The sequence below is a fragment of the Cetorhinus maximus genome, chromosome 22 (assembly GCF_964194155.1).
Source record: "Cetorhinus maximus chromosome 22, sCetMax3.hap1.1, whole genome shotgun sequence".
Lineage (NCBI taxonomy): Eukaryota > Metazoa > Chordata > Chondrichthyes > Lamniformes > Cetorhinidae > Cetorhinus > Cetorhinus maximus.
This window is the reverse complement of record NC_135900.1, coordinates 55,865,043-55,877,450: the sequence shown is the minus strand read 5'-3', so window position 1 is coordinate 55,877,450 and position 12,408 is coordinate 55,865,043. Positions and strand designations below refer to the sequence as shown.

At 43.1% G+C, this 12,408-nt stretch overlaps 1 protein-coding gene across 2 annotated transcripts in view; it reads left to right on the top strand.

The window, feature by feature from the left end:
• The window catches only part of scube1 (signal peptide, CUB domain, EGF-like 1), a 370,427-nt gene that overhangs the window by 178,914 nt on the left and 179,105 nt on the right, over positions 1–12,408 (top strand). For both annotated transcript variants that reach the window (XM_078568359.1, XM_078568358.1), the window contains exon 5: positions 9,745–9,870. In XM_078568359.1, the coding sequence (XP_078424485.1) occupies positions 9,745–9,870 (126 nt within the window). The remainder of the gene's footprint in view (positions 1–9,744; positions 9,871–12,408) is intronic.

The following is a 12,408-nucleotide window of genomic DNA, read 5'->3' as shown; positions in this document are numbered from 1 at the left end:
AATAAAGCTCTTTTATCAAGCATGATATCAAAGGTTCGGTTTTCCTTCAATGGATTTTTGTAAGATGCATCTATTTCAGGGGATGTCTTCAGAAGCTGCCTGGTTAATTAGCTGACCTAATCAGAATGGCAGAAGAATTTTGAAATAGAAGATACCCATCACACAAATTCTGAGCAGTCTTTTGATGCAGCTTTAACAGCTAACAGAAGAGAATAGGTTTAAAACTAAAATGTGGAACAAAATACATTCAAAACTTCCTTTAAAAAACCTTCTACTTTTTGTTAAGCTTAAACGTTTGTGTAAGATTTGCTGAAAGGATTTTGGCCCTGCTAATCTTGAACTATAGCCTCTGTAGGCCAAGGGTTGGGGGGAGGGGAAGAGCAGGAGGGTTACTCTCTCAAACAGTGGACTGAGTGTCTCCTGCAGAGTTTTGCATGATTTCTAATCTTTGCTCCCTATGCTGACAGAATGAAGTTGTACTTTTTGACACTCATCTATTTTATGTCCTAGAGACAAAACCCCTCTTTAGCACTGGATGACAGATGCAGTCTTGCTGGCTGTCATTCAGACCAGCAGCGTCCTGTCAAATATTATACCAGAATTCTGCCTGTCTGTGTATGTGTTAGCTAAACACCATTAAGTTAAGAATTTATTGTACCTTCAAACACTCTTTCTGGTAAAGTAATTTTTCACACTGCTGAACATTTTGAATTGCGTTTTTGTAAAGATCATACTTCACTAGTATAAAAGACCAACATTTGTGGTGTAAAGCAGTTATACCGGTGGTTAAAAAAATGGTATCACTGTATGTCTGAGTTTTTTCAGTTTTGTCTTCAATGAACACATTAATGGACAAGGCAGCTTTGGACTAGCAGATTATTTAATAGACAAAATACTGATGCATCCATTAATCTAATTTTAACCCTGAGGAGCTAGCGCTCTCAAAAGGGAAAAAGCTGCAGAAAATGTTAATTGGGTTACAAAGTATTATAAAGCAATGATACAGAGCTCCAGGCAATTCTCTGGACCTTTCTCCTTTTCATTTTATTATTTAACACTTTGTTTTTAGTTCATTCATTTAGGTCCACAAATACTAGTGAGCATGGTACATGAGCTGAATCCTGGGGTCAATCGCACATTAAGCTGATTTGGCAGATTTACTTTCTGCCTGTCACACATAATGCAGTCTGTTCTGCTCTGTTAGATGCTATTTGCTTACAGTTTCAAATTGCTTTGATGGGGAAGTATCTGTCTTCAGAAACTGATGAATGGATAACAGGCTCTTAGCTTTTCATTCCAGGCTACTTAACCAGTTAAATTGAAGCAAATGAAAAAGTTAAACAGTACTGGGGAGGGGTGGAGGGAAAGGGAAAGGGAAAGAGGGTGTGGAGATAATAAGAAGTATATAAATGTAGATGCGTGTGAGAGAATGGGACAGAGAGGATGAGTGAAGGAGTGATGGGTGACCCAGACACCAAGAAAGAGGGCAAGGGTTAGACAATGGAGAAAGTAAACACAAAATATTGATGGATAGTGGAGAAAAGGAAGTGAAGGGTCTTTGTGCAAATGTGAGAGAGAGAAAAATAAGAGAAAACAAAAACCAAAGAAAAAGTAGAGTTGAAAGTTTAAACAAAATACAATTATAGGGATAAGTGCAAGAGGTACTTTAAAGTTTTCACTTCCCTTTAAAATTGTCAGTTTTGTCGATGTGAAGCAAATGCAAATTAACACTGATTTGTAACTAATTAATTAGTGTGGCAACGGGAAATAATAGTGATGATGGCTGCATTGGAAGTTTTCAAAATACCTTAGAGTTACTTGTCAAATTCAGGAAGCTCAACATTATACTGCACTTTCATCGTCACAGCGATTGACTTATTACAAATCAGATTTTTTATTCAAGCTGAGCACAAATCAGTGCCGCAGACAAGTTCATGCTTCCTACATGCCAAAACCTGACCTTTGTGCAAAATATCTAGAACCAACAATGCCCCCTTCTACCACTGGAATATGAACTGTGGATAATGTGGCTCTGTGTGCTCCAGATCTCATTAAATCAATGGAAAATGCCACAACAGCAGAATGCTTAGTAATATAAAACAAATTTATTATACAAAAGCATGAATGAATCACGAGATTTTTAAAATAACCGATGTTGTACTTTTATCAAACTAAAATTAGAGATGTCTTGAAATTCTTTTCATGTAAACGAACAGTTTTGTGCACGTTATCCTGCCTCACTGCAACAACTTGTGATTAAACAAAAGCAATATACTGCAAATACCGGGAAACTGAAAGAAAAACGGGAAATGGTGGAAATACTCAGCAGGTCAGGCAGCACCTGTGGAGAGAAACGGAGTTAATGGATGGAATTCTCCCGTGCCTCCCATCGGCAGGATCAATAGCAGGTGGAGGGGGGGAGAATTTGGTGGGAAGTCCAAAAATCGCTTTTATGCTGGCGTGAAATTACAGCGGGATCTTCCGATGCTGCCTGCTATGGCGGATTGGGAACCCCAGCGTGAAATTGATTTGCATCCCACTACTGGAATTCAAATGAAGGCCTGATTGGAATCACCCCCACGTCCAATTCTCCATTATGTCAGCGGGAAAACACGCCGGTCCAGAACATGTCTGGACCAGCGCGGCATGCAAAAGTCAGGACTTACCTTTAGGGCCTTGTTAAGCTCGTGACATCTGAGAAGATGATGATGGGGGCCTACTGCTGCTGGACCCTGGAGGAACATGTGCACCGCATGGTGGGTGGAGCTTCATCCACATGGCTCCACCGCGAAGAAGCTTTCGGAAGGTGGGAGGTATCCACGCAACAACCTTGACTTCGCTGAGGCTTCAGGTTTCCAGGGATTTCAACATGGACTCCAGCATTCTTCCAGGGGCTTTGGCATATGGAGATACAGATGGGCGGCGAAGGATGGCGGTGGTGGTGGGAGGTGGAATTTCTAGGTCTGAAAGAGGGGAATGTCCAGGTGAACGTGCTCACAGGGAGGGATCAGTGGAGTTAATACCTGATTCCTGGGGAGCAAACTCAGGGTTGATGTGGTAGGATGGGATGGTTAGGGTAACAGGGGGCAGAGGGAGCCCGTAGGGTGGGATGGTGAGGGTACGACGATGTCGGTAGAAGGGGAGGCGAGGGTTGTTGGTGGGGATGCAGAGGATCACATGGACACTGGGCATGGGAAGGAGGAGGTCCAGGAAGTCAAGGTGGATGGGGATGGGATTCTCCAGGAGAAAGAGAGCATGCACATTCAGCTGGACATTCTGGAATGCAAAGGGTTGTTGCTCGAAGTTTATGCTGGGGGGGCTCGATGGTTAAGGGGGGAGGAGAAATGATGGGGGAGCTCATGAAGAATGTCGCGACCAACATGTTGGCGATATCGAAACTGAAAGGAGCCTTGTGTTGGGCGGGCACATGGGAGCGCAATCAATGCATCGGCAGAGGTGCAGGTCAGCTCAGATGGACAGCGGAAAGGGAATAGATAGCATTGAAAATGCTCAGGACAGTGAGATGTGTGATGGGTGAAGGCTCCACATGCGTAGGAGAGTGCTTGAACAAGGCTCCGAGAAACCCTGCCACAGACCCCTCTCCCTCAAGAATCACTCATGGTGAGGTTGTTGGGTGGAGGGGAGGCCTCGCAAAGCCTATATAATGATGGTGAAAGAAAACAGTAGACATTATGCAGTACAAGTGAGTATATTTGCAGATTAATCAGTGACAATATAGTGTTCACCCATGCAACCACTTATAATCAAAATTTTGTGATTTTTTTTTTTGGCCTACCACTTCTAGATGTTGCCCTGACATCCGCAGCAGGGGTGGAGACAGCCTGTAGAATTGTTTGCCCTGTTGCCTTTGATGACTTCAGCGGTCACTCTCTGGAGAGCTGAGGCCTGGAGGGCCCTGGCTTCCTTGGGTGTTCTGTGGGCCGGCTGCTCCCTCTGTGATGACAGAGGATGAGGTTGAAGGGGTCACAGGCAAAGGGGATTCAGGGGAAGTGGACAACCTCTGAGAATCCTGAGTAGATGATCCAGAGGTGTCCAGCTGTTGCTCCTCTATCCTTTGGGTGCACAAGGGCCCTGGGCTGACTCCTTGAGGGGAAGGAGCACCTGGAGGGAGGTTGAGGAGCCCCATTCCCCCCTCGCATTGCCACTGCAGGAAATCACCCATGGCTACCATGATGGAGTGCAGGTCTGCGCACATCTCCAGCAGAAGGGCAATTTCAGAGCCTCATCATCTAACTCTGACCTCTCAGTTGCCTCTTCCCCAGCAGTCCTCTGAGAGCCGGGGAGCTCGGCTGAAGCTGCCTCCTCCTGCAGTGGACACGTGTCTGTGCAGTGATTGCCAGATTGTGAGGCCCTTCCTAAACTGGCACGAATACGCCAATGAGGTGTGTGTTCCTGAGCTGGTGGAGGGTGCAGGTGACCACTGTGATGCCACTGTTGATCCACTATGGGTCATGTTTGATTCGTCTGAATTTATTGATTTCCATTGAGCCCTGTTTTGCCCTGAATTTGTTGGACTTGTACTTGCCCATTTCCTTTCTCTATGGCTTTGCAGAGCAAATTGCTTTCAACCAAATATCTAAAAGGTACAGCAGGCTTGACAGGTAAGTGACTGTGAGTGGAATTTTCTGCTGCATTGATAGCAGGCGTATTTGATGGCATGACAGCCAAAAATCAGTTTTACGTTGTTGTGAAACCAGTTTGCAATCATCCGCTCCACCCGTCAATGGTGGGCTGCATTTCCTCCCATGTTGGGGACCTAATTTCAATAATTTAGCACCTTATTATTAGCCTGTCCCTCCATAATCATCCCCTTCAAGCTGGATCATCCAGGCACATGCCAACGTGTTTCACAACTGTACATAAGCGACATGCACCTGGCGAGCTGCAATTCACTCAGGACTTCAAGGTTTGTTTACCTACCTGGCTTCAGGCAGCGCTCACAGTCATCAGCGCCAGGCTTCACAGGCAAAACCACATCACTTTTAGGGGGCTCATGTGCAGGTTCCTATCTACCAGACCAGCCATAAGGCGGAGGTGGGTTTTCAATGGCTGCAGGACTGGGGCTTGAATGGGGAAGGGGGAGAAGTGGCCTCAGGCAAGGGACTGTACTGGGGAAGGGGGGTATCCCAGGGTGTGCGTGGGGCCACATGTTGATCTGTGCAAGTGGCCTCAAGATGGTGAGGGCTGAGGAGGCAGTTTCCAGAGGAGATGAGGCCAGATGGAGTTGTGAGGGTGTGTGTGAGAGAGTGAGTGGTGATGTCCCTTGAGCTGGCAGTAAATGAGATGCCAGTGAATGTGTGATGGCCTAGAGTCTGTGTGTTTAGCGTGATGAGATAATTGCCTTACCCTGGCAGCATGGGTAAGATTATCCATCCTCTTTCTGCACTGGATGAACGACCGCTGCACATACCGAGAAATGTGTGCATGGTTACAGTTTAGGTATGACACCCGGAGGGAGGTAACGATGAAGTAACGGCACGGTAGGCAATTCAGAGGCTGCCAGCCAGTGAGACGGCGTGGTTCCTGTGGCTACATAATTAATGAGGCGGGAAACGGACGATATGGTGCAAAAACCTGCCATTGCGACCAGCGGGTAGAACGTTATTTTTCATGCTTGCTACTGCACTTAGTGCAGTTCTGGGATGATTCTGCCCTGTGTATCGCCTTAGCCAATCAGATGGAAGACTTCATAATGGTAACACAAAATCTGAACCAGGAAGTATAAGTTATAGTAACGAATTCAACATCAAACCAGGTACAGAAAGTGAAATGAAGAGGGGAAAAAAGATTGGCTTCAGAGAGGGAGATAAAGGACAGAATTTTTTTTAATATTTAAGAATTTTTACAAAATATCTATACAACAGAAACAGGCCATGCAGGTCCATGCTGGTGCTTATGTTCCACCCAACCTACTTCAAACCCCATAAACGTATCCATCTATTCCTTTTCCCTCATGTTCTTATCTTGCTTCCTCTTTAATGCATTTACCGGTATGCTAATTTTCTTAACTACTCATCATGGTAGCAAGTTCCACATTCTCACCACTTCTGAAGAATTCTAGAGAAGTTTTTCCTGAATTCCCTATTGGATTTACTAGTGACCATCTTATATCTATGGCCATTAGTTCTGGTCTCAATTGCAATTGGAAACATCCCCTCTATGTCTACCCTTTCAAATCCTTACGTAATCTTAAATTCCACTATCAGGTCACTCTTCAGTCCTTTCTCTTCTAGGTAAAAAAAGCCACAGCCTGTTTAATCCTTCCTCACAGGTACAACCTCTCAGTTCTGATTTCATTCCATTACATAGTTTTTGTACCTTCTCCAGTGCTTCTATATACTTTTTATCATATGGAGATCATATGGAGGTCAGAATTATTCAGTGTTCCAAATGTGGTCTAACTAAGATTCTACACAAATTGCATATAAGTTTATTTCAGTTCCATCCCTCTAGAAATGAAACCCAATGTCTAATTTTTTTCTTTGGAGGGGGGAATTGGGAGGTGGGCTCAATTGTTAATATCCTTAGAAATGGCTATGCCTTGTAAATGAAGTGTGACTGGGTTTTTAATGGTGTACTAAATCATAATTAATGCTGAACAACCTTTTTGGCCCTGGAAATCTAATTTTGCCTTTATGTAATGGCAAATTTCTCCATTATGGTAATTCCATATTTTAAAAAGTTTCTTTCAATTTTGTTTGATATTTCTGCTTCCAATATGTATGTCAAAATCTCTATTTCATTCTCTGTAAAAAGTACAAAAAGTGAAATGGCTTTTACTTGTTTACTGTCTGTGAGAGCTCTTCAATTTGATTTACTGCCTACCCTGCTTGATGACATCACTGTTGTTGGATGCCTGGAGATCTCCTTGACTTGGCACCAGATTCAAATTAATGCTGGTGGAGGTGTAGATCACTTGATCTTTGCAAGTAGCTTCAACCACTGACTGCAATATCTGCACCATTGGATCGTATGTCTAAACTAGTGCATTTTTCATGGTAAAGGAGCTTCATGAAATCGACCAACTAGCATCTATTTTACAGAAAACAAATAATAGCAGACTAATAAGTGATTATAAAGATAAATCACCAAGGCTTTAGCTGATGCTTTAAACTCCAAGGACAACCCTTCAGAATTTTACAAAATTTGCTCAGTCCTCAACTGATATTAATGACTAGAAATCACTTCAGGTATCTAATATTCTCCTATTGCAGGCTCGGAGAGAGAAATCCATGTTTCTACCACCCCAGATCTCCTTTCTACATTCCTTCCTTGTTCACCCCTCATAGGAGAAGATCAGGAGAGTTATGCCTGGTGTCCTGGCCAGCATTTATCCCGCAATCAACATCACAAAAGCAGATTATCTAGCCATTGCTATTTATGGGAGCTTTCTGTGTGCAAATTGGCTGCAACCTTTTGTTTATTACAACAGCGACGATACCTCAAAAGTACTTCATTGGCTGTAAAGTGCTTTGAGATGTACAGTGGTCATCCAAAGCAATGATATAAATGCAAGTCTGTCTTTCTTTCTTTTCAGAGCTGCAGAATTCATGGGCAAATTTTTTTTCCAGATTAGGGGCATCTGCTCAGCCATTTCCATCCCTACTTCTCTGCTGCCCCACTTTACTTTTGTTTAATGAATTAATGCCTTTGTGAAAATAGTACACATTGTCAAAATCCAATGTTATGGACAGGGGGGGGCGTTTAATTTAAACAACCTTGATTTCTCCACTCACTACCTGTCCGTAAACAGGTGTTTTTTTATTTCCCCCTATATAAGTGGTAGCGTATGTTCCCCAACCCTTCAGCTTTGGAGTGATCCAATCCTCCATTAATAACCCCACAGCAAAGTCGAGATAAGGTAAAATAAGAAGGTTGGTTTATTTCACACACACGCTCCAAGTCCAATGAGGAATCCTTTCTGAAAACCGCTTCTGAAATTCACTTTTCCTTTGGTGTTGATGTCCCAAGGTGAAGTAGGCACGCAGAGATTGAATCGGTTCTGTAGGCAATAGTACAAAACCTTCGCAACAAAGTCAGGTTAAATGGGGGCCAGTTGTCCAACCTGGCCAGAGCTTGCCTCTGTATGGCCTGTCCGTCAGATGTTAAACAGCAGGGTGAAGAATAAAGCTGTATAATTAAAGCAAATCAAACAGCTCAGTCTTTGTCATGTGACAGGGTGGCTTTGGGTTGAGCTATTCAGCTAACAAAGCCTCTTGTTAAAACCCGTTGTTTTTTGAGCAGCTAACTGTGGAACCATTAACACAACTTTGGAGATGAGGAGTCACAAATAGCTCTCTTTGTCCATAGCTGGCTGGTGCAGACATCTCATCTACTATCCTTTGTGTTGGGTTGGCTGGAGTGCTTATACAATGCAAGGAGTGTTACATTCCAGGGGTTTGATGTGTTACCCTTTGTCCATTTTTAAACTGCTCAGAAGCTTCCAGAGCTACCATCATGTGGTTAGCAGCAGCCATTTTGTCAGTCAGCCATTCATCATTTTGAATGAAAAATAATTTTATAGAGCACCCAGGGTAACATAGATATATATAAATATTTTCCTTCATGTCTTCTGATCATGGCAACAAGAATAAGTTAACCAGTTCATTAAAAGGATGCACACAGGAATAACTGCATTTCAGCTCATGGAGAGATGTCATAAATAAATATATGATGGGCCCAATATTCAAGGGGAGACGCTATGTATATGTTCAAGCATTCATGACTTTCAACATTGATCTCAGCATCTGCAGATAGGGAGGTGCAGGAGCAATCTTTGGGATCCTTCTGAAGGGAGCATTGAAGAATCAAATAAGGATTTCCCACCTGGGTTGCACCTTGTGTCATCAACTAAGTGCTGAAGGGAGCATTAGCAAGTTTCAGAGCAAAATACGTGTCAGCCTTGGCAAAAAAAATGTGAGCGTAGCCAGATCCAGAAAAAAAAATGAGTAAAAGGAAAGAAGCATGCTTAGCTGATATCTTAACGGAATGACCATAGTTGTACCCAATATCTCTCAGTTGCTGTAAAAATAAATTTGCAAGAGTTATAAAGTAACCCAAATTGTTTATTTGTACCAGCAGATGGCTAGACTGTAGCCAAGGAAAATGGTTTTCATAGTCCGGTTTTCAGTCTACTAGTAATCTACAAGGGTCTTCCAGTTGGTTTGGGCTTGTCCAAAATTCAAGTCACTGATGCACAACGCCATGACTGAGGACACATGAGTGAACAGGCCCTTAGCCCTGCCACTCATGTGGTGTCACGCAACCAGACTGGCTCCCACAGTTGACTTAAGTGCGAGCAACAACAATGTAGTTTTATAAACAAGGCTTATGTTATTGTTACAACATACAACTGTAAGATCAGACTTTCAACATTTGTGGGGCTAAAAACAAAAAAGAGGAACCAGCTGAACATGGAGCCCAACATGAATCTGAAACTCTCCAGCTTGAAACCAGACATCGTCACATTGGTGTCTCGTCACGCTTCCCACTAATTTTGATGAGTTTTTTTTTTTGCAACGGCAACTGAAAGTGGGTGGGGTAGGACCAGTAGGTGGTCAGTGGGATCTTTTACCCTGTCCATGTGGCCTACAGACTCAAAATTTCAAGAAACACAGGTCAAGAGGTGCCAATGCCAGTTACAGAATGGTGAAGTCTTTGCATTATGTTGAATTTGCAATCTAATTGTTTTTCTTCTCTTCCTGTACTGTGCTTTCTTTACAGAGGGCATGAACTGTATGAACAAAGATCATGGATGTGCACATATCTGCCGAGAGGCACCGAAGGGTGGGGTGGCCTGTGAATGTAGGCCTGGCTTTGAGCTCGCCAAAAACCAAAGGGACTGCACATGTAGGTAGCTGTAGATGCTGAGGAATACCTTGCCTTTTCTTTCAAGACACACATCTCTTATTTCGTGTTTTCCCTTCTTTTTCCCACAAGAAACAATAAATCCTGTTTTGTGCTCCCAACTTTTGAGTCTCACGTGCATTATAGCTCCTATCATGTCCTGAAAGCATGGAGACAACAGGAATCTGCTGCACTCCAAAACCTCACCTAAACGTCCATTCTTCACGTGAGGGACTAGACAGCGGGTGTAAACCTATAAAAACAATTGTTTTAACCATTCGTCTTCTTTATTTTTGCTATTCCCCAATCAAAAGAAAAGCTTCTAAAGTAGCCCTTGTATGCAATAAAATGGAAATGTATTATATAAATGCCTTAGGGAAGGTAGAGAAAAGGTTTACCAGGAATTCACTTTGATGAGAGGTTTTTATGGCATAGATAAGAGGAAAACTATTCCCTCCGGCATGTGGGTCAATAAACGTAGACTGAAAGTCATTGGCAAATGATTGAGAGGGGAGGTTGGGAAAATTATTTTTCATTCTGAGATCTAGAATGCTCAACTTGAAAGGATGGTGGAAGCTAATTCCATAAATAATTTTAAAAGGGATTTAGATAGTTGAGAATGAGAAACTTACAGGGTTACAGACAAAAAGCAGGGTTGTGGGATGGTACACAACTGCCCTTTCAAGAAGCCAGTGTAGGCACGACAGACTGAATGGCCTCCTTTCATGCCATCAATTTTATCCTTCCTCATCTCCTGCTGGCTTACTCAGAATTTCCTCTGAGGCACTCCCGCTTCACTGGTGAATTATAAAGTGAATGACTGCAGATTATTCAACTAAAGTTTAGCCCAATTTAGGCTTCAACCCTGCCCCTGAACTCCTGACACCAGCCTCCAAATTGACTGGGAAATGACCCTTTAAGTGGTCATTAATTGCCCACTTAAGGACCTTAATTGGGGCAAGGATTGTGGCCTGGCCTAGGCCTCATCCAAGCCACTGTAAAATTGCTGGCAGGTCAGGGTGGGCAGAAGGGTGGTGGGAAGGCTATCCGGGAATTTTATGGGCCCCCACCTGAACATCTGCTTGGGGGGGGGGGGGGGGGGGGCATAAAATCCTGCCTGAGGAAGCAGAATCATGACTGATTTTTCCTCTTTCTAATCTGTAGCCAATTGCTGTGTTCCTACTGTCACCTTGGTTGAATTCATCTTAACTCAACACAGTTTATAAATTAAAACTTGGACCTAAAAGGATGAGAAATAAGAGCAAGAGCAGACCATATGGCTCCTCATGACTCATCCTCAACCTCAACTCCACCTTCCCACCCAATTCCCATATTCCTTGATTCCCTTGGAGTCCAAAAATCTATCAATCTCAGTCTTGAATATATTCAACAACTGAGCATCCTTAGCCCTCTGGGGTAGAGAATCCCAAAGATTCACAAACTTTTTAATAAAGATATTTCTGCTCACCTCTGCACAAAATGGCCCATCCCCTTCTCCTGAGCCTGACCCCTAGTTTTAGCTTCTCCAGCAAGGCAACTAGCCTCTCAGCATATACCCGGCCAAGCATGCTCTCAATTTTGTATGTTTTAAGGTGATCACCTCGCATTCTTCTAAATCCCAGAGAACGTAGGCCCATTCTACTCAATCTCACCTCATGGGACAATCCTCTCATCCCAGGAACCATTCAATGGAACCCTTGTTGCACCCCTCTGAAATAAATATATCCATCCTCAGCTACAGAGATCAAACTGCGCACAGTATTCTAAGTGTGGTCTTACCAAAGTCATGTACAATTGCAGTAAGAATTCTTTACTCTTATACTCCAACCCCCATGCAATAAAGGCAAACGTACCATTTTCCCCAACAGACCTCCTGGTCTGCATGGCTTAATTATGCATTTCCTTTATGTTTTTTCTCTGTACCTACACCACATGGACTGCAGCCGCTCTAGAAGGCAGCTCACCTTCTCAAGCGCAATTAGGGATGGGCAATAAATGCTGGCCTAGCCAGTGATGCCCACACCTGGGTGGACTTTTATGTGGGTGGGATTTTACGGTCCTGCCGAAGTCAAAGGACTTTTGAATAGCTTGCCAAATTTTACAGTCCCGCTCCTGCCGGATGGGGTTGTAAAATTTCACTCCCCAGCCCCCGTGAAAGAATAAAAAAAACAGTCTTCAGTTAACACAGTAAACCATCATGGATAGGTATTATATATGAACTAATTTCAAGCTTGGAAAATGTGAAAAATGGACTTGTGATTAAAGGCTTGATATAAAACTTATGGTTATATATGCAGGACTTTTGATATCTCCCTGCGTAAAATAAATCTTATTAGCTGCAGCAGCCCTGATAATTAAAAAAAGGTGGCAGTGGAAAAAGTAAGAAAGAAATTACTTAATTTCTGAATATAATGAAGAATAGTGCATCTCACTAGGAGGTACGTATCTCTTGGTAGAAGTGATGGGGAAAACCTCACAGAAAAAGTGATGGGGATGTAAAACTTATCTGCCTTTAAAATGGATGGGAGTGATCTAATGTCG